We start from the raw sequence: 24,082 nt of genomic DNA on the forward strand, positions 1-24,082 counted from the left end.
TTTCTCGTGTTCGATATAATTAATAATTTCTTTTGAATTGTAGAAAGCGCGAACCGCTCTGGCGATTTGTTTAATTCTAACACTAGGTGATGAAATTGATATGCTTTAACGGCACGCGTATCTTGGTTACTTGATATTGTTACTAAACTGTGTTAATGATCTCTTTTATTATGATTGTGACTATAACAGACAACAAAGTTTATGCTAAAAGCAGATAAATAAAATTAAATTCATTCATCTTATTTTTCAAATAACTTGCCAAATAAATTAAGTCACAATATTTAAATTTATTAACAAGGCTTATTTTTAAATCAGTACTTAAAATACTTAATATGAGGATCATGTTTAACATTTCTTTTTTAGTTCCCACGAGTCTAATCCATCTTAAAATCCCACCTATAAAAATATTTAACAAACCGCTTTGTAATCGTAACATACTGGCTTCTCAGTGTTTACAAATTACTCGATTCAATCATAATAATCGTATCGCATGCAATGGCAGTATTTTATATTGAGTACCTATCTATCGGTCTATTCGATTCATTCTCATGACCTGGCTGAGTCTCGACCATCATAATCCATTGCATAATAAAAAGCATGCGGGCTTGTCTATGGTACACCGTTACGTTTGAATGCCAGCCGGTTTATAAATAAAATTCATGCGCATAAAAATAGGTTGCAATTAGAACTTCAACAAGTAGAATATCATCTGAAGAAACTAAGAAAATTAAGCAAGACAATAATAAAAACAATGGGAAAGCACTTTTTACAATAAAAGCAAATCTTTTTGAAAGCAGTTTACTAAGAATACCTACTAAAAAATAAGTTTATGACCACAACCCAAGGGTGAATGATGATAACATTGTCAGAAATGAAGCTCAGTTGAATACGGAGTTTGACAATGGTATGACCTAGGCGAGTGCACAAAACAATTAGGTCACTACCTCCTTACCGATTCCTTTTGTTTGAATATGAATATCATTGTGGAAAATAAGTTAAGCATGCATTTAATTCAAGAGGTGTATTGAAGGCTGAAATTTTACCGTCGATATTTATCATTATAATATTAAAAAGAAGAAATGTTAAACAAAATAGAATTACAGCTGATTCAATCAACAATGCAGCCGCATTTTAACTCCTGAAGTTAAAACGTTTGTACAAACGATGAGTCAAACTTTGTAACCAACTTCAACTCGTCTGGCCAAACCAGTTTGGATGCTGGAACACGTGCTGTGGAGCCCGCAGACTTGTCGTGACTAGGTAACTGTCAGACAGACGGATTTCTAAGTTTTCTACACGGAATAATGTTGTTGTCTTTGTTCTGTTTTGCATTTGTTTCTTCACCATGTTTGATTCGCAATCAAAACTGTTTTGTTATCGACATTTCTATAAAACATTTTGTTATGATTATTGCATCATGTATGTTTATCATGTACATATATTATTCTTCAATTGTAATATCAAAGCTGTAAAAATAGGACCACTCCATCCATTTTTCATGTCATAAAAATATATAGGTCTTGCTTACATCGCACTTCGTACCAAAGCCTTGTCTTATGAATTCTTTTTCAATGATAAACCGCACGTTGTAAATGTTTTAGTTGCTTTTCATATCAATGGTATTTTCCCACACTATTGTGTAGTACTCTTATTATTTTCTTTGAAACGGGTTAACAGATATTTCTTACCGACTTTCCTTATTAGCATACGAATATTCATCTACGTTTGTATTTAGATGGGTAATCTTTACCAGCATGTACTATTACGCTTAAACTTATGTAATAAGTCAGGTGTGTAATGAGTTGCTGATAGGAAATAATTAAACTTGCCAAATGTTAAATTTCATTTGGTAATGAACATCTTGGAGCAACATTTTAATTAACTGAATGTGTTGGTTTTCTAACATAATTTCAACAACATGCAAATGCGTCAGCTTACAGCCAACTTCGCTTCCACGTTGATGTAAATTTTAGATATGTAAAATTACATAATGTACATCATCGTACACGTCTTAATTTGTCCTATGGGCCGAATGGAACAAAATCGCCTCACTTTTCCACTATGGGACAATTCCATGGGACTAGTAGAATAGACCGAACTCTTGAAGTTACATTTTGAGTCTAGTCCTGATAATGAGGCTATAAGATATCATACTCATACTCTACAAAAAATAATGCCTGTTTCCTGGAGGGTTAGTGACTAAAAGATATTCAAAATACTGTAGATAAGAGGTTACAACAAACAACATGACGGCTGGAGCCGCAGCCCGCGTAAAACTATAATTCCCGTGGGAATTATTAGTGCACCCCAAGACTACGTTAGGAATCTACATGCCAAATTACAGTTTCCTACGTCTAATATGTCTGTCAGTAATTGAAGAGTTTTTTATATATTTGTATATTATTATTTTTTTCTTTTATAATAATATCGATGATTAAAATGTTCTATACCTAAAACAATTCATCGAAACGACTGCAAGGTTAAATTAAATTTGCAAACAATCAAAGTTATAGGTTAATTATTAAACAACCGATAATTATAGCGTTGTTTACTATGAAGCGATCTCGATACGATGTCGCAGCGATTACGACAATCAAGTGGTTAAATTGTCCCAGTTAATGAGATAAATTGTGCGGGGTCTCGGGTTCAATGGGCTCTATCAAGTGAATCTGAATAGCGGTTGGTACCGATGAAAATTGCAAGTCTAGCCATTAATTAGTTCTTAAAGTTTGATAAAATGTGGAATTTTATTTTTATCTAAGTATAACTTATGGACTCTTAAATTGAAAGAAATCAAAGGTTCTGTTGCTGGCTTGATAGACCTAGTTAAACAATAGATTATTTTAGGGAAAACCCAGATCCTGTCAACAATCTGCTGAATTTTCTACCTAGATTTGGAAATCTTAGCTGAGCAGTGCAGTGTTGGCCAAAGAAGTTCTTTTATTAGCACTTTTGACTAATGATTACTTATAGTAATTATAATACGTACTATATTTGCTATTAATAAAACTTTTATAGAAATCTTAATATATAATATTAAATATTAAATAAATATAATATTAAATGATAATCCATTAATATTTTACCGGCATAAAACCTTTTTGTTTACTTACCTAATATTTTTAACCTAAAATTCTCTTATTAGACAGACTGTGTCCTTTTGTACAGTACTGAAGTTTATGCTAATAAGAAGATTATAATTATAAGTATTTAAGACTATCATAAAGACCAGCAAAGGATTTATAAAAGCTATTTATTTAATACGATCATTATCAGGATTATCTCCTAACCTTGCGCTAAGGTCTAGTCTAGACAGCCAGTAGGTCGTCGACCCGCCTTATTAGTAAACATGGAGGACGTTCAGTTGATGCAGTGGCCATTCCTCGTACGTCAAGGGTTTGATGCATATCAAAGACTTCCATGGAAGGATGGACGAATTTAGTACCATAGGCATGTAGACACAGGAAGAAATTCCACCTTGCAAAGTAATGGTAGGCACACGAATGACAAATTAAAATGTTTCATCAAATCGGGAACTTCCTGGCTAAAGGTCACGCCAAGAGTACACACAGTCAGGCTAAATCTTGCTAGGATTTACGGTCGCCTCTTTCGGTACTTCGAAACAATGGCAATCTATGAAAAAATCTTTAAAAATTCATTGTTCGTAGAGCAAGTTCGCAAAAGACAGGACAATAGGCGGCAGTAGTCAATATTTTTCTTGGATGTACTGTACAGTCGAGTGCAAAAGTGATGTAACCAAAAATTATGAACAATGAAACACGTCAATGCAATAGTTTGTACTAATGTAGATTTCTCAAAATCATTCCATTTTCAAAAATAATTAGCTAACGCGTAGCCATGTTTTTAGTGCCCCAGAAAGATTTCCTCGTTTCGCCATCGATCTATCAACACACAGTCAAAATAGTGTTTGTTTGTTCCTGTCGCTGGAAAGACAGATTAAGTCAAGACTATCAGGCTCATAATCATAAAACTCTTAAATAATTCTTACGTAATCAGACTCTTTGGACAGAATAACTTGAACCTATTTTAAGCTCTGATTTGGATGATTCACTTAAAAGAATTGAGTTATTTTTAAACATTTATTTCTTTTTGGATCACCAAATTAGTGACAGCACTGATTCATTTAAACTTGCACGCCTGTCACCTTTGTAAACATGTAGTGCTTTCAAATTTACTACACCACAAAACAAATGTTTCTTTTTCTTATTTCTTTTAATTGTCTATTAAAAAAATTAAGAAGATCTCTTTCCGCATACCGTCAAATTTTAATATGCTAATGTTTAATTTGCAGTTTTATTTTTAGAACACTCAATAAATATTAAACAGTGGAGTAGGTAAACTTTTAATAAGATGGTACTTTTTTGTGAGGAAACGAGCAAACTATGTAAATTAAGGCATTGTTTTTTCAATTCATCAGCATTCCTGAAACTGACCGTCAAAAAATTAGATGTGAGAATTGTAATTGCAAAATGAAATAAACTGAAGTAGCAGACTTATATACAAAATTAAGTATCAACTCCGAAACATGGGTAATCATTTGTAACAAGCAGAATAATATAAAAGTGGGGACACGCATTGCACATATGCGCTCACCCCGATCTATTACGTCAAGATAATTTTAGCTCACAAAAAGAAGAGAAAGAAGTACAATCACGTATAGAATTACTTTGCCCAGTACACGTTTTGAAATTTTTTCGTTACTACCTATATAACATCTTGCCCATCGTCAATTCACAATTTCTTTAAGTCATAAAATACAAATTAGAAAATCGTAGGTTTATATCGAATGAAATCAGAAATATCGTTAATTTTACATCTGATCGACTTATTTGCTCAATTTCTTGAAAATTTAACATATTTAATAAGCCTTAATATTATTTATCCTATATGAAGTATATTTAGGTACTAAGTTAAAATTATGGTAGGTATTTATAAATATCTTAATTAATTTTCTTGTCGCTTCAATAATATAAATAAATGGTTTTGACAGTATCTGGCGATACATACATTCGTAATCACAACAATATGGTTAGGTAAGTAATTTTAAACACTCTTTCTTGATCGTTTAATGATTATAAAATAATAATATATGTTAGTTGTTCAGAGTCCTTCCAACAACAGCTGCATTACCTCTCATTATAATATCAGAACGACTGGTCACCACACATTTTTCTGAACAAAAACACAATTACTGAAGGATAAAAAGCATTATGGCATCTCTTTGCGGTTTAGTGCAAACAATAATAAACTTTATATCGCCAGAATAAGATCATATTTTGAAAGATTTAATCTCACGCAAGTACTGTTTCCAGTTTCTCTCGTGAAGATTGTGTAGCAATTGCATCTGGCACCTGTGTTTAACGATACGTGTAGGTAATGTTAGTGTCAAAAGTTGTTTAGGTTCATTATTTTATTGATACAGGAGGCGGTCTCACTCAATCAAGATGAAAATGCTATCAGTCCAGTAAAATTATTTAGATATTTTTTGCCAATTAACGTCAATTAATAGAAGCAGAAATAATACAAGTTGTGTTAAACCAACCTGCGATTTTAAAATAATATTTGTTTGTAATTCATCGCTTATATTTAGTGCTCAATGATGTTTGACTATCTGGTTGTGTCAACCCAAAAATAAGTATATGTCTAATGGATAAAAACCGTTTCAAAAGAATTTCTTTTCGACTGTACACTACATTGATCCGGGAACCAGTTATGGATGTATGATTTAACAACTAGATGAGAATTCGTATGAATAAAACATCCCTAACAGGTGTCAGACTGTTCTGGTTGTGAAGGCACCTGGCAGGAGACTGGGTAGGCATTTAAATGGATCTTGACCACAAGAGGATTACAGACTACATTGTATTTAATTAGACATGTTTTTATAGTAAACAGCGGTACTTACAGCATGCTAAACACTGTAAATTAACCAATCACCTGCCATTAAGCTTCGGATACTAAAGTTATTTTTAACTTGCATGGAATATTATTATGGTATGGGAATATTATTACCAGTAAAAAATACATAAACAAATTTCTGAATAATGTATTTTCTCTGAGTGGTTTGTTATATAAAAATATGTATGGCTTCCTAAAGATGTACAAAACTAATGTAAATAATTGAGAATACAGTTGTATGGCATGACATGAACCAAATTAATTACGGATTTTCGATTAAAATTGAAAACTTAAAAACGTACTACGCTAGTACTGTTGATAATCATGTTTTACTTAAGATTTCCATTAAAATTACCTATTAATTTGAATTTATTTTTCCGTATGCTAATCACGGCAAGTAAGAAATGAAAAATCAATCGATAAATCACGTCGAAACGTCACGCTTCGGGTACTGCAAAACGCATTTACTCGTTCTACAAATTTATTCCGATTTTTATTCATATCTAATATCTTAGTATCAAGGTTTATTTTGGTTTGATTGGCTGATGTGTATGTTTGTTTGTACATAACGGTTTGTTAGGAGCACTGCGTGACGGTTAGTGCGCTCATTTTCAATACGAAGCCGCGATGCGCGGGCGCATGCATTCTTGCCTTGCTGCACAAGCGCTGTAGTCAATGCGTATTGCTTTATTAAATTATTAAACTGGTTTGGACACATTCTGACATTGATGAGGCGGTATATGTCGAAGCAAAAGTTGGTACTGATAGTATGTTAGGTGATATTAGTGCTTCTCTGAGTCCTTGATTTGAATTAAATATAGGTATTTCATATCTGTTGGACGAATGAAAACTTAAAAAAATCAACATCTTAGAGAGCACTAGTTCCTTCTGACCTTTCCATATTGTTTTTTTAAAAAGATCAAGGGGCAAGCCTTGATTTGAAATAAAGATATTTCCTGAAAGATGTCATACTCAGTAACAAAACAAGACGTAGTAGGTAAGTATTCAATCTATTTTAGTCCGCCACTGTTGTGGAATAAAGGTGGCTTTATTTAACCCATTACTCATTACACCAAGCAACTCATTGCCAATTTGGGAAGAAAAACGAGAACAGAACCTAACTGGCGCCAGCATGCTGCAAAAAAGTCGCTCTTCGACAAAAAGGTCGCGTGGAAACACTATCAACGGTAGTTGAGCCTATTAATACGTTACTTTTTTGCATAACAAATTACAACTATTTATTTTTCTTGTGTAGCTTTTTCATATGCTCTGGTTTCCCCTCTCTTTCTGTCTTTTGAATATTTCTAACGAACGTTCCCTATGAGATGTCCTTGTGGTGAACCGTCAAGGTGTTTCGAAGGGGTTTTTTATAGGTGACGTACTTACTCGTACATATAGCGTATCCGAAAATTCCATGTTCTATGACAATTTATCCATATCCGTTCTTTGTGATGTCGCTTAATTTTTTGTTGCTAATAAACGTTTCGTTTTTGTTTTTGGGTTAGAAAAACTTTAAATATCGTCATGCTTATTTTTAGTGAATATGTTCTTTTTCAATATAATAATTTGGAAGGAGGCTACCTTATTATAATTTACCTAAAGATTATGTTTTATAAAACGGTTTTGAAAGTCGAAAATGTATTTTTTACATTTGTTCATTATCTTCTAATTAATTTCTCTACACAGTTCCAAATAAGTCCTAACTAAATAAAAAGTAAATTCCGCTATAACATTTCAGTTTAAACAACTTTTCCCCAAAATTTAGATAGTGTTATCAGTTTGTTTTAAGATTATTTGAATTAGACTTTACGACTGGCATCAAGTGATAATGACCGTCTATGTGGTGGTATGATTATGACTTGCTTAGAGAGTAATAATATTAATGCAAAGATTTCACTAGTAGTGGAAACTCCCAGCAGAATACGAAACTATGTTTCCTTACACCGTCTAAGGTGGCTGAACAATGTGAAAATATATGCAGAACAGTCGACATTTCCATGACTTTCTTATGTGTACGCTAAGGTGAGCTCATATACGATTTATGATTTTAATAAACCGCTGATGGCAATAACGGAAGGAGCCTTCTACTCTTTGGTGAAACGATCTTGTCATTCGATGGTAATGAATCAAAAGTTTCAGTCACTGCTTTGGCATTAAAATATGTTTTAATTTTAAATAAATTATTTGTATATTGAAAAAAATGTTTTAATTTCAAATAAATTATTTCATAAAATACATTATGTTAGTTTGCACCAATTAACAAAATCAGTATTCGTTTTCGAATATCAAATTCTACGATTCCAGATTAAAATCGTAGATAATATACCTATGCATACTTAGTTTATGCATAATATAATAGACTCATTAAAAAAATATCTCCGCTCTAAAAACGTTACTATACTTATAAAAACGATTAAAAAGAAACGACCCACAAGTTATCGACATGATCTGATTACGTTATCGAATAGATTACCATGCCGACGTAAATAATTACAATAATCTGCGGCGCCGTATGTTATCTTTTTATCGAGGTCCACAATTCACAGCACATCAGATTTAAATTTTGGAGCTGTCAATCGCTATCAAACTCTGATCCAAGGTCTGGCTAGGCTTGTCAGTCAAACTATGGTTTCTTGTTTCTTTAGGTATGGTTAGATGTCATTCGACTGGTATTATATTAGTTGTACTAACTGGTTGCCTATATTCAAGTGGTCAAAAATTTTGTAATGAACAACAATGTATTACTTTAGTAAGTACCTACTCATGTAAAACTTGGGTATCAGACTTTACTAATAGTTTGGCCGACATAAATACTTGTTCTTGTACGCCATGGTGCAGATTTATATACTTTTGCAACATCTCAATATCAGCCTGCTAATTGAAATGAAATTTTATGAGAATGGTTTAACTATAAATCAGATAGCTGAAATGCCACTCCTGAATAGTATCGATTATAAAGTCGATGAGAGAGTGTCCGCAACAATTGATGTTACGATCATATAAAATTAAGAGGTTGGGTCATATAAAGGTGCAATTATGGCTAATTTCCGACTACGACGTGACGAATGCCTGAAGTAAGTGCGAAATGAATGTGAAATCAACTGCCCTTTTCTTTAACCGGTTTTTTGTTTACAACGGACAAGAGAAACGGAAATGTTTTAAGAATGAAAATTGTAATAACTTAAGTATTGCAAAGATTGCGTGTAGTGTGTATGCAAGTACAGTTAAGAAATTGAGAAATTGCGATCATTGTACAATAATCATTTTTTATTTTGTTACCTCGTTTATGAAAATTCTCGAAGTAAAAAATGTCACAACAATAGCTTCATAGGTAATATAAAGTATGTTGCCAGCGAAATATGAATAGTTATATATTATTATCAACAGCATGTGATACCAAAAGTATCCTCAAGCTAAACAAGTAAGTACTTAGTTAAAAATACTGTATAGTAGATATGAATTTCGATTGGTATTCAAACCTAGTATAGATCATCTTATGACCGTAGAAGGGTGGTTGGCGGTATCCCACACATGGTACGTTATCGCAGGGTACCAGTCGTGCTTTGAATCTATTATCTCGATTCTTTATATCAAATTTAATTTATTCGAGTTCGACGTATCGATTAGTGCCTAATGCAATCTATTATTATTTTTAAATGACAATCTATTGGCATTGTTTTGTTTATTCAGGATCTTGATTGATTGAATGGTGTACGTAGGTACCTAGGTTACATTTTCCTTTCGTTGAAATGAGATTATAATACTTTCACTGATATGTCTCGCTGGATATAATATGCAGCTGTCGCGTCAGCCATCCATTATCAATATCACTATCTTTATCATTTCGTGATACCTATTTGCAAATCACATTTACTTTCTTTTCTATTCGAGTTAGATAGGTAGGTAATGTGTTAAGAAATACCTAATAATAATCCTTTATTACTTTCGGATAATGGCACACTTATGATGAAATATTTTTAGCGTAGTAAAACTTACTACAGAAACAAAATCGAATAAGTACCTACACAAAATGTGGACCCAACAAACATTTGAGAGAAGAATCAAGAAACTCGTTAATTATGGACCAATAACAACTTTTTGCAATAGATAATAATGATTACATATAACTACATGACGGTCTGACTTGATACCTACTGCAGTCACACCTGCAAAAAATATAATAACTTATCAAAAAGCATATAAAGGTTATGAGAAATCTTATCTTGTAGATATTTACTATCAAGGTTGTATATTGATAAAAACGCATACAGTTACAAGAAATAAAAAATAACCAATCACAAAACAAACAATGCTTATAACTTTTTAAAGTATTTTTATTAGTTACATCTCAGTGCTTATCTTTTGAATAAACACATTCTGCAAGTAGGAAAATGGTTTGAATTTATTTTTTGTCTGATTTCTTTAAATCTCTACTTCTAAGAATTCATCTTTTAGACATTTTATAATTTTATTATTGTTTTTTTTAATAATTAAATACGTATATACTAAATTTAATTTATTTTACATTACAAACTAATTAAAGTAAACTAAAACTAAATACATTTAGCCCTTTTTAGTTTAGGATTTGTGGAAATATAATTGTTTTTGTGATCAATTACAATTTTTACCTTTTACATATAAAATCATTCCTTCTCAAATCTTGTATTGTTTTGTTGTTGACCAGCTTTCATTTTGTTTACACGGTTAGTTGCCCGATATTGCCAGTTTCCGCACGAAATTTTTATATCACCAAAGAATATTCATTTTAAACCTAATCATCTCAACCCTGCATTATTTACTTCAAAGGTCTCAAAGGTAGTACATGTCTATCGGTCCATTAGAAGAATTGCAAAACGTCTGGCGCCTTAGACAAGATATGAGTCTGTTCAACAAATATGGATGTGACCATCGACTAGTACCTTATTTATTTATGACTAATAGTGATTCATATTTTTCCGTGTAAATATACATATTTTTGTTCGAGTGCAAATAAATGTTTGTTGATTTTTTGCAGAGGGCTTTTTGTTGAAACGAGGGAATTTTACGACATAAGTACTTATAGAATTTATTATTGTTTGGTTAGGTATACTTTTAAGTTGTAGCCTAACTGTTAATTTATGTCTTAGGTACTTCAAATGACCTAAGTAACCTATGTTATTTGTATCATTTAAATAAAAATTTAAATGTATTTCTAAGTGCAAAGTTTTTTGGCGGTATTTATAGAAGTTATGTCATTCTTATCTACAGTTGCAATCAGAAATTGTAATGACATATGTTGTTGACAGCAATAAGTACGTACCTAAATACTTAACCGTAATTATTACAGAGTTAAAGCATTCGTAATTATACTCAACAAAGAAACTTCTGTGCATTGTCGAAAATGATTCTTGTTAACTAAATTACTCACCTTGATTTGCGAAATAATATTGCAACAAATGTTTTTGTTTGCACGTGAGGTTTTGTTAGGACTTTTTTTAAAGAATTGTCACACACATTTTCTTATACGAGAAATCTGTTTTAATTCAACACACGTAAGTTTTACATGAACCACATTCCGGACATTATAACTGTCCCATGCCTTATTTTAGTATTATATAATGGTGTGTGTATACACCGCAATATCAGCAATTTGGAGGAGGTAATGTAAATTAAAATATAATATATTTTGAACTTTCCGAAGACAGGTCTATAGGACCTAGGTTTAGGTCTGTGAATAAGTTTTCCTATAAGTAGAACTAGAAAAACGAAATATTAAAAATATTGAATAAAGTAGAAATTTATAAAACTGTTGTATCTATTGGTCTAGTCAAAAAATTCAGTAGGTAGGCGGTATCTAGCTAGATAAGACTGAGCCTTGGCTGAGCATATACGTAAGTAGTTCAGTCAATAAGAGTCTTTCGGCGCCTGTTTTTACACGTTTCTATAAATAATCATAATAAAATATTGCCACTACAAGATAGAGCACGATAATTTAATATTGATTTGGAAATAATTGTAGGTCGTGCGTCTGCGCACCATATCTATCAGGCTGCCCATATAAGGCTTGCCGGGGTTTGTGTTGGCTTTATTTAATCTCTGAGATGTATATTGTGTATTGCCCAAGCTTATAAGGGTGCAAATAAACGCCCAGACGATGTGAGGAGACTGTCCAAGTTATGAGTAACTTTATGCTTTTGTTACCTCTGCATATTGTCTTTATTGCTTTTATGAACAATATCTTCGAAACTTATTCTGATTAAAAACTGTGTTGTTTCTGGTTATTTAAAATTAATAGGTACAACTCTCTCGAATGTGGTAAGATGTGACTTAAGGACTTTCACCTAGCGCGACAACAACAACCATAATCCAAGCTTGCGAACCTCACGCGAGAGTCACTTCAAGTAATAATTTGACTTACCAGAATCATGATCTCAGAATATCAGGTTCCTCCACTACAGGACTCTGCGTTAAGTATTACATCCCCAATGTTTAAAACTCCGCCTATTGTTTGTGATTGTAATTCCAAATTTAGTACCTATTTCATTCTATTATATTGACGCTAAAACTTATAGTTTGTACCAAACCCGGAATGCCTTCTTTGCAGAAAACATTGCTTTACCTTACACCATAAATGGCTCATGCAACGTTGGTGGTTCCTTCTTGAATTATAGCTTCCAAGTTAAATTTCTGTTATTTTCAGCCATTATTTTCTATTGCGATTCAAGTTAACTCACCTATCTGTTCTTCAAAAAGTTTTACCTCTATTTTTTTAAGATCAATATTTTATTCCTGTCATGATTTTCTTTTCATTTTCAATACTGTTCAAACACAAACATTGTGCTCTTCGTAGTTGTAGATTCTAACAATGTCGAACTCGTAATATACATATATATATTGGAAAAATATGGCACATATATATGTGCCGTGTGGTTCCCGGCACCAATAGAAAAAAGAATAGGACCATTCCATCTCTCTCCCATGGATTTCGTAAAAGGCGACTAAGGGGTAGGCTTATAAACTTGGGATTCTTCTTTTAAGCGATGGGCTAGCAACCTGTCACTATTTGAATCTCAATCCTATCTTAAAGCCAAATAGCTGAACGTGGCCTATCAGTCTTTACAAAACTGTTGGCTCTGTCTACCCCGCAAGGGATATAGACGTGATTATATGTATGTATGTATGTATTGGCAAAATATCACCGAAATCAAAGTTATCCTTTTAACTACAATAATAAAGATTGATGAACAGGACAAAACACAATGAAACACCGAGTGTGAGCGCGTCAATGAATGGGACCTGAGTCGCCTGACCTCTGCTCCTTGTCACTCGTGATAAACGGAGCATGTTCCTATGCAATTATTCTGATTGCCATTGCCTGTCGGTTCGTCACTTTCTGCCCTGGAAATTATAACGATTTTTTAATATGAACTAAAGCTTCTTTATGAAGCTAATGGTTCTCTATCAACGCAAGAAATAGAACTAAGTACTTACTCGTAATAAACACTAAACTCGTAAAGTACCTAAAGATACCTAAACGATGACACCTTCATAATCACGAATGGTGGTTTGACGGTCTTAATTATTACTTGGAATGCAATAAATTATTGCTTGTCTGCCTTGCATCACCAGCCTAAGAAATTTTTAATACTTATAATTTATAATGTTATTGTTTTTATCGCTCCCTATGACAACCACAGAACTGGTGTTCTCAAGTCATGATCCACATTCTCTTGGACTAACTTATATCCTCCGCTTTGCGTCACTCCTCAATGCTGAGGGTCGTGACTACCTCTTAATAACTTTTTTTGCCACGTTCTTCCTTCGTCGATCTATCTCTGGCTTTAAAGATAGTGGAATCTATCATGGTTTCTGTTCATATTTATTTTTATTTATTTAAATGTACATCAAGGGAAAAAAGAAGAAAAGAACTTAAACTAACTCAAGAGAAATTCTGTACAAGTGCGCTACTTATTTCTAGAGAAATTTCTTCCAGTAGGCTCACAATGTATTTATGTACTTACACTTGTTAACTATGAGATAAACATATGTATAACACATCCTTAACCCGTACAGAGTAAAAATATGAGAAGAAGATTGGATAAAAAAACATACCAAACCATAAAACATCTTAACTAAAAATAAATGTTGATATACATATCTGTAGTTTGCCTCTGTTTATGAATAAAAGGCGTGATAAGAGAAAGGACCGCATTATCGTTATCAGTGTCCTACAGCCTATTGAGGTCGCAGAGGAACATTCCTTGTGTTAATGTTATTACATTAACTGCTACACGCTGTGAAGAATGTTTGTTTGTTATTTTTTTAGACACTTTATAATTATAAAGATACTGTATTCGCTATTTTATTACGATAAAGTAGTTTATTTTCTGCTTCTGACGTTGTTCCTAAAATTTAATATGAAGTATTTCTTCAAGAGTCAATATTACTAAATTCCTTTTTAACATGATCTCGATAATATAGAAGATATTCTGATTTTGTTTTTGGTTGCATTCTCAAAACCATAACATACACGATTGTTTGGATTGACAATTATAGTAAACATCTGTTCATGCATCAGTTGTTGTCGAAGTTTATGGTATGTTTTTTTTTGGTAGAGAAGAGATTGGCGATGCGTATGTTAAAACTTATAACCTATTATACATACAATCACGTCTATATCCCTTGCGGGGTAGACAGAGCCAAGAGCCAAAAAAAGACAACAACCGTAGAAAGGCCATGTTCAGCTGTTTGACTTAATGAAATAATTGAGATTCAAAAAGTGACAGCTTGCTAAGCCATCGCCTCAAAGCAGAATAACAAGTTCACAAGCCTATCCCTTACTCGCCTTTTACGATATCCACGGGAAAGATATGGAGTGATCCTATTCTTTTTTCTATTGGTGCCCGAAACCACACGGCACTTTACAAACGAAAACTTGTAAAGAGTAAATATTCGTAATCATTGTAAGAGCAGACAAATTTCGTACATGTGAACTATTAAAGTAAAAATAAGATTAATTATGAGGAAGTAATTAAGGTTAAATATATTATATACTTACCTCTAAAGAATGGAACCTATGGAAACATCGCTAAAAACCAAAGAAACATAATATATGAATCATCTCCTAGTGGGTCGTAAAGACCACTACCACTACCCCAAGCCACTATACACGATAAAGAAAGCAACAAGAGATTAAAAAGAAGATTTGTGTCCGTAGATCTAGGTTCTCAAATGAAAGGGCCTCTTTAAATGTTTTATTTTATGCCAGAGGACGAGGTGTCCGATGAAACGATTCAAGACAAAAGTTAAGTGCATAGATACCTTCCACTTTAATTTTAGTTCAAAATTTGGTTTAAATTTTATCGGTTTCCTTGTAATGAGAACAATATAACTACTGACCGAACAATTTAACGTTCATACGAGCATATGTATAATACATTTTAATACGTAAGTGCTCTACTTATGGAAAATAGTGAAGTAATTTAGTAACGGAAGCTGTAATAATTATATTTATTATTATACGCACTGTTAAAATTATTACCTACCTAGATTTAAATGCTCGTTTCCCGAATGAGTGGAAGTTTAACTTCATGAACAATGTTGGTATTTTGCTAGTCCTTGATATTTAAAACTTTTATTCCTTTCGCCTAAAAAGGGTAGGTACTTATCATTAAAGTCTAACCTAGTTATGATATTCTTTGCATGCCATATCCTTTGAAATATAAAAACAAGTTAGATATATGTAGTGTTAGTAGTAAATATTTCTGCTTGCTGAGATCCTCACACAAAACACAGAGATACTTTTCTGATTTTTTTAAATCTTTTACTTTATAAAGTATAACCTCGTTATGGAATTCTAAAATAGGTAGTAAGTAAAATTTCTGCCCGCTTAGGTCCTTAATTTATGGAGGTACATTTTTTAAAACGTAAGTAACTGTGAAGTATCAAAACATTTCTCGATCACAAGAAATTATTCTTACGATCAGATCTCGATTATACCTTTTCGGTTCGAATCATTATAATAACTCGCGGTTTTATCCGCCTTGTCATAAAATTTATGCTTACCGTTAAATCATTAAGGCCCGATGAATGCAACGAATTTAATAATGTGGCTAACTGTAAAATTCAGCATTTATTTTTACTTGCTATTTCCTTGCTTAACAATTTATCTGACGATGTGAATCAGGGAAGGAATAAATAGGAATGTCGAACTCATTCATGTTTTGCAAGCCATAGAAATAATTAACCTCGTAATTCCCATGATACTCGAAGAAAAGGAAGTAGACAGTCTTGTACTGTACCCTATACATGTATGTAGGGGGTTATGCTTTTACCAAGTCTAATTTTTTTTTCTTACTCATTGAAGAGGAGGCCAATCCATTTTACTGACAGGCCTAAAATATTATGAAGGTAAGCATATAGTTATAGATCTATCGTCCCTATTCTTATAACTTAACTATTAATTATACAGTCACAAATCGTTATAGTTATGTGCCGAATATTTATTAATAACTATAAATTTAATGACAGCAAATGTTTAATGTAAATGTAGAAATATATTTTTCTGTTCATCTACTATCATCGTTGAGCCATCAATAAAATTAACGTTATATCCCGTCCCAATTCCCTTAAAGTAGGTTGATCGGAATTAGAGTTTTTGCAGGGAAAGGGAAGGTCACAGTGGCGCCATCTAGACGGCAATCATAGCTGATTATAGGCACAAAATAAAGATAGAAGAGGACAATAACTACTTAGATACTGTAACAAGGAGGCAAATATTCTTTCTTAATATTTAAATAAAGAACGGGTTCGAAAAAAGGTTTGACAGATTGAAAAACAAAAACGGTGGCTTGCTTTTAGCGGGGGACATGGACACGGGCTGGGAATGTTCTGTGCTCTGTCCTTCTGTTGTGTTTGAACTCATAATTTATACACTGTCTTCACACGTTCTCTGAGTAGTAAGTATCATCAAAAACGTTACAACTTAAGTAAAAAAAACTGTGAAACATGAAGAGATAATTTTCGTCTTTTATAAAATGTAGCTTCATCTCACGACCTATTCTCTGTTTAAATAATAACATAATGAGACCTCACTTAAGTCTAAAACACGAGTCTAAAATATCCAGAGTACAGAATACTTGATCTACTTACCTATTTGCAATAAAATCTTTATTTTACTTACCGAAATACATCTAACGCCCAGTTGTTCCATTTATTCTGGAATTAGTAGTTTGATGGCTAGGTTTTTATGTAAGATACATATAGGTAGGTCAACTTCATCCCCCGTGACCAAGATCCTACCTCTATAATTATATGTACCTATTTGACACTTTTATTTTGATTATATTTCCTCAATAATGTCATATTTGCCCCGTGTCTTTTTAGTATATTGAGTAAGAAATTGACTCTTCTCTATCCTTTTTATTTGTATCTCATTCGTGTCGTGTCCATGATCGTAGGCCCACCATGCTTTGCTTTGCTTTGGAGCACACTCCAACCACACTGACTCATAGGAAGTGACATTGGATATTTTAAACCAAATTACACCGTAGAACCACTAAACTGATTGTTGTCATTCCGCGTAATTTTAAACTCGTTCCTATCCAATTTTTTTAAATCATCATTATCAGCTGATGCGGATGTACGGTCAATTCTGTTGTCGTTATGCCTAAAGGGCAAATATTAATTAAGCCGTTTCACACTAATTGGTAAAGAACTTACGAATTAAGATCTCTACTATAGGTATTTAAAGTTTAGCATAGAATATAAGGCGTAATAAAAAATACAGGTATGCTAAATTGGCAACACTCGAGTAGTATCCTTGTAATGAAGCCTTAGCAAAAACTCTGCGCAAAAAGCAGACTTTCGTTTTCTCACAGACTTTTTAGCTATAGGCTATCACTACGGAGGTTTATCTGATAATGTAACGATCTTCACGGATGTAACTGAGCGTGACTGTCATTACCCAGTTTTAAGATGACGATCCAAAGTCCAAACTTTGATCAGACAATAGAACGGCCGTTGATTGTGATGTCTAAATCGTGATTAGTGTCACGTGTCTAAATGAGGATTTGATCTAGGAAATGACAAAGTCTATTAGATTTGCTTCTCTAATAACTATTTTAAACAAATGGTCGAACTCCGATAAAAGTTGTTAGAACTTCCAAAGTTGTTTTCCTAATCTCTTCTCTTTTGATCTTACTCATCATAGTATGATGGGAAAGATGAGATCGCAATTGGATTGTTTTGATTTGTACGTAATATCATCGGTTCAGTACAGAATTATTATAGTATCTACACCCAGGTTCAGTTGCTATGACAGAATGTCAAGTATTGCTGACTGTTTTCAAATCAAACAAGTCAACTTTATCTTCAAATATCAGTATCTTGAATTCTCGTTTTGAATAGAAAAAGCCGAGGAGTTTTAAGTGATCCTGTTACGTTTCGCCCTGTTTGGTAACCACGGCCGGTAAAGCACGATGTGAGCGCCAACCGAACATCCTGCGTTTTGTTACACGCAAACCTGCCTAACCGGTGTTCTTATGTCATTTCATTTATATTTTTTATTAGTCTATGTACGTTCATAAATCTTATTTACTAAGTAACTAGTTAGACATTATCTACTTTTATATATATATTTTTATTAAGAACAATCTTAAATTCCCAAGAAGGGTGAGGTGAGATGGGTCAGAATCTTTTTTCTTTTTGGTAGAAACCGCAAATGTGACATACTTACAAGCTGATACAAGAGTGAAATAATGATAATATCCTCATATCTTTTTTTTTAATAGTAGAACTTAGATCTTATTATAATATAAGCTTAGTAGTGAAGAATAAAAAATAATGGGAGTATTTCTCTTATTTTCAGTCGCTGTGGACGTGGACGATCGGCAGGTCCGCGTGGAAATCTGTGATACTGCTGGACAGGTGAGACTAACTTATCAATATATTCTACAAATAAATACAGTAGGAATCAACGCTAAGTTTCTTTACATTATTGAGATAGATAGACAATAATACACCCAAATGAAATGCTTTTCAGAAAAGTAGACCGTTATTGTAAATACAAAGTCTAACGTTACATCAATATGAAAAAGTATTCATTTGTTTATCTTTTTAAACTTAATGCACGAAAAAATTGAGGTGAACTTGATGCCATAAGGGATTCTCTGCCAGTCGAATCTTAGGACCAAACTGAGATGTATGTAAGTTTGTATGTACTGAGTCTTGGAAATAAGAAAAGGGTTAAGACTATATTCTTGAAAATATTATCTAAAAAGCAAGTCTGGCTTGAAAAAAGACAGAGTCAAAACAGGCATGAAAAAAGATTTTGTTATCAGAAAGACAAGAATATTAAACTAAACGCAAAGTTATCCGCAACAAAACGTGGTAGCAAACCACTGCCACGTGAGTCAGTGGTCGCACATCTTGGAATTATTACTTCTACTACTTCTTGGTAGGCAAGATTGATATCCTTTACTTTATAATTAAGAGATCAATCAAGTCGTTTCTCACTATTTTACAATATGATATATAATTGCTGAGTCTCGCACTATTTTAAGAATAGCTAGTATTCTCTATTTAATCCTGAAAAATACAATAACTATATAATACTCTTCAATTTATTGTTACAAGAACAAGGTCTACGTCACACAATTTTTTAAATAAAGTTTTATCTTCCCAGATTACGTAACGTAGGCTCGAATTGAGAATACCTACATATACTTACATATACTTTTTTTACGACGCCGAAGGAAATAAGCTTTTTATTAAAAGCCATAACGTAGCTATAATTTTTTTGGGTTTCCTTTCGTATATTCTTGATCCTACCAAAATTCATGATAGTTGCGTAACTCAATTTCGCCTATCCCACGACACTTACCTGTGATCTGATTCACACGAAAAAAACAGCACGTGCATCTCATGAGAGGTATTGAAGCTGCTTCAAACATTTTATCTTTTTTGTCCGTCACTGGTCGTGTTCACATAGATAGTTTCTCTACCTGACATTGCCATTGTACGATGGGTTGCGTATGTCAACATTGCTTCCGTCTCATTCAGCTGTGAGAGTTTCGCACGATTCCTTACATGATATCGTAGGGAATCGTGAGGTTCAAACCACGAAAGATAGTCCATATAATAGAGACCATTGACTATAATAATTGATCAGATTTACCATTGATCCTTTGGGTCATTACCTCAAGACACATATCTGTTACACTGTTTTAACTTATATGTAGGTAAAGTTATAACCTACCTAGCTGTGAGTTAATAAGAAAAGTTAAAAGTTAATGTTTTATGAAGTGGAAGGTTTAGGGACTAGTTTGATAAATGTAAATTCAAATTAGCTATAAAACCTTATTAAAAATACCATCCTATTGGTTTATAAGGTTTCACATGCAATAGGGATGTGGACTGTACTCAAATAAGTATAAAATTTTACCACGAAAAGGTAGTTTCTATAGTAAAAATAATAAAAAAACACAACATTTTCCTCAATAAACAAGGGATTATTTTTTTATTTAATAAAATGTAATTAAATATTTCACCCTCAAGTCACGTGACAATGAACACCAATCAAAATGCGTGATGTCACGCGTTGCAATACAAGAATTTTCGCTGTCAAATACTATGGTGTTTGTTGATATTTGGATCATATTATTACCGTGATTACCGTCCGATTCACTGGTCAACAAAAAGAATAAAGTTGGTTGTTTCCTGTGAGATTTTTTTTGTTTCTGTTTTAAATTGACGCGTATTTATCAAATACGGCAGCCATTTTCTCTAACAGCTTTTGTTTTTGAGTTATAGCTAACTACCCTCACTTGATATTTTTATTTAGATTTTCGTTTTTTTTCGGGTACTAGAACACATTTTGTTGTCGGTTTCGATATGGTTTCCTCAAGAAGATGTTGTCTGCTTAATCCAGATTGTTTTTGCTATATTTGTGGTGAATATGTATTTAAAAAATATCGAAAACCTATATCGGACTTTGTGAAAACTGCGTATCATCAGTATTTTAAAATAAAATTGTGTAATCAAGACAAGCCATGGGTTCCTCATATTGTTTGTCAGAAGTGTGTAGTATGTCTACGGTTGTGGTCCAGTGGAAAAAGAGATGGAACAATGTTCGAAACACCAATGATTTGGCGAGAACCTCAAAACCATCATAACGACTGCTACTTTTGCGTTGTGAAAATAAACGGAATCAATCCTGGAAATCGAAGTAAGTGGCCTTATCCCAACTTAGCTTCTGCTCAACGACCTCAATTAAGATCACGAGAGGTACAACCCAGCACATCTAAATCTTCTGATGATCCAAATATTTGTGAATCCGAACGAAATGAACGAAATATATCAAGTGAAGATTCTGATCCAGACTACAAATTCAACCTTTCAGAACCTCAACCATTCAATCAGAAAGAATTAAATGACCTAGTAAGAGATCTGAACTTACCGAAAGAAGCTTCTGAAATTTTAGCATCTCGTTTAAAAGAAAAAAATTTGCTTACTCCGGAAACCAAAATCACATTTTATCGTACGCGAGAAAAAAATCTGTTACCGTATTTTTCTCAAGAAAAGGATTTAGTTTTTTGTAACGATGTTAGCAGTATTTTGAAACAGATAGGTTTAACAAAGTACCAACCTAGCGATTGGCGTCTTTTCATAGACAGCAGCAAAAGAAGTTTAAAGTGTGTTTTGCTACATAACGGCAACAAGTACGGTTCTATACCTATTGCACATTCGACGACTTTAAAAGAAGAATACGCAAATATTTCTAAGGTTATGGATAAAATTAAGTATAAGGACCACAAGTGGGTCATTTGTGTTGATCTAAAAATGGTTAATTTTCTATTAGGTCAACAAGGGGGGTACACAAAGGTCCCTTGTTTCATGTGTCTCTGGGATAGTCGTGACAAACAACATCATTGGTCACAAAAAGTTTGGCCAGTGCGGGAAGAGCTGGTGGTTGGTACAAAAAATGTAATAAACGTGCCTTTAGTTAGTCGAGACCGCATCATACTTCCACCTCTTCACATCAAACTTGGCATAATGAAACAATTTGTGAAGGCACTTGACAAAAATGGAGAATGTTTTAATTTTCTTTTTCGCAAGTTTCCAGGATTAAGCAAAGAAAAATTGAAAGCAGGTATTTTTGATGGGCCACAGATTAGGCAAGTCGTAAAAGACCCCAATTTTGTCGAATCAATGACTGAAGTGGAATCCAAAGCTTGGAATTCATTTGTTTTGGTTATGAGTAATTTCCTAGGCAACAAGAAATCTGACGACCATGTTAAGCTTGTTGAGAGCATGCTATCAAACTTGCAAGAGCTAGGGTGCAACATGAGCATAAAAATCCACTACCTGCACTCGCATTTAGACCAATTTCCTGAAAATTTGGGTGATTTTAGTGAGGAGCAGGGTGAAAGATTTCACCAAGATCTTCGGACAATGAAAGGGCGATATCAGGGAAGATGGGATTCACATATGATGGCGGACTACTGCTGGAGTTTGAAACGAGATCTACCTAACGTCGTTCATGCAAGAAAATCATATAAAAGATCATTTGATAGTGTTTAATAGATATTTTGTTGAAATATGTATTAGTTTTTTGTCTTTATTTGGTCGAAATTATGAAACTGTATATTTCAAAAAGTAAAGCTGTTGGCAATCTCACAGTATTTTTTTCATAGTCAGGACCATAGAAATAACCAATAAGAGAGAAAAAAATGAAGGAAACCAGAATCGTGTTGACCAGTGTTGTCTTAGCCACGGAAATACTTTGTGTAGAATGAGTCTGTTCTTTTTCTCTTTCACATTCCGCTATCGATTCCAATCTTTGCCTTTTAACTGCTACTTAATAGTCGAGTTGTTATGTTTTCGATTCGTCTTTTCTATCGGGTTGACATGCAAACTTTCTTGGCACACAACCTGCTCTCAGTCTGATCTGGGATACTGTGCCCATCAAATGATATTTTGGATAATTCTCCATATCATTGGCAACTATAATGAAACTACGAAACATTATTTACTTTATTTCTAACCTAAAAATTCGAGTTTTCGTCTTTGAAAACTTGAAGAGTTAAATTATTTTAATACAAGTAAATGTAACAAATATTATCAAACTTACATCAAAATGATCCTCACAGAAATACATTTTACTTTGTGTAGATACAAGTGCCGGATCCCGACGGGCTAATTGAAGCCAATTTTTCAGCATCGTTTTTGTACGTGGAACGTGAATAAACACTTTTTCAGGTGTTTTAATAGTTGTAATTTTACACTGTGGCACCGCACAATATTTATAAAATTTTGAATTCATATTATTATTACACAACTATGAAATAACTATTCATTACATACAACTTCGACAATATTTTATAACGCGTGACGTCACAGCGGCCGTTTGACAGGTATCACTTCAAAAAAAAAAATTATAATAAATAGTTTGGGTTATATTTGGTACTTATGCATGGTTTTAAACACTTTCCCAAAAATAGTCCACATCCCTATTGAAGTTACAGTCTTTAAATCTGAATGCGTCTTCAATAAAACTACAATGAACTGACGAGTCACCTTTCACCTATCAATACATACTACTACATGATAAAAATATTACTATTACTAGCGACCCGCCCCGGCTTCGCATGGGTAATATTTATAGATATAAACCTTCCTCTGAAAACCCTCTTTCCAATATTTCAAACGGCAACAAAATCCGTCCATAACTTTTCGAGATTAACGCATACATAGACAAAGAAATTAGGGGACTTTCTAATATGTAGTGATCAATTCTGTAATACTAGTCTCCGATATACCTATCACTTAATCTTTTACTCTGTGTACATTTCAAACATTTCATCGGGTTACAAAACAGCTTCGTTAGACTGTGTGTTCAGTTGAGCAATGGTTTGCTAACGAGCTGGGATTATCAGCTAGAGGCCCTAATTCCTTTGGGAAACGTATAATAAGCTTAACAAGGCGAAGTAAAAAGTTACAAGTTAATCTTGCGATAACGATTTAAAATTCTAGACTAATTATTCAAGAAGTGATACACTAGCAACCTGTTAACACTATTTAATTCTCAAGATAAATTTACCTACACAAAAAACAAATTGATAGATATATTGGACTGTGTATTGTATAGAATGTTTTAGTTTCTTAATATATCTCATCATAGTAC

The 24,082-nt window shown here is 33.1% G+C and overlaps 1 protein-coding gene across 1 annotated transcript in view; it reads left to right on the plus strand.

Annotated features, from left to right (window-relative positions):
- The window catches only part of LOC106143546 (uncharacterized), a 35,988-nt gene that overhangs the window by 7,221 nt on the left and 4,685 nt on the right, over window positions 1-24,082 (plus strand). The window contains exon 2 of the mRNA XM_013345667.2: window positions 18,767-18,825. Within this exon, the coding sequence (XP_013201121.1) occupies window positions 18,767-18,825 (59 nt within the window). The remainder of the gene's footprint in view (window positions 1-18,766; window positions 18,826-24,082) is intronic.

The sequence above is a fragment of the Amyelois transitella genome, chromosome 7 (genome assembly GCF_032362555.1).
Source record: "Amyelois transitella isolate CPQ chromosome 7, ilAmyTran1.1, whole genome shotgun sequence".
Taxonomy (NCBI): domain Eukaryota; kingdom Metazoa; phylum Arthropoda; class Insecta; order Lepidoptera; family Pyralidae; genus Amyelois; species Amyelois transitella.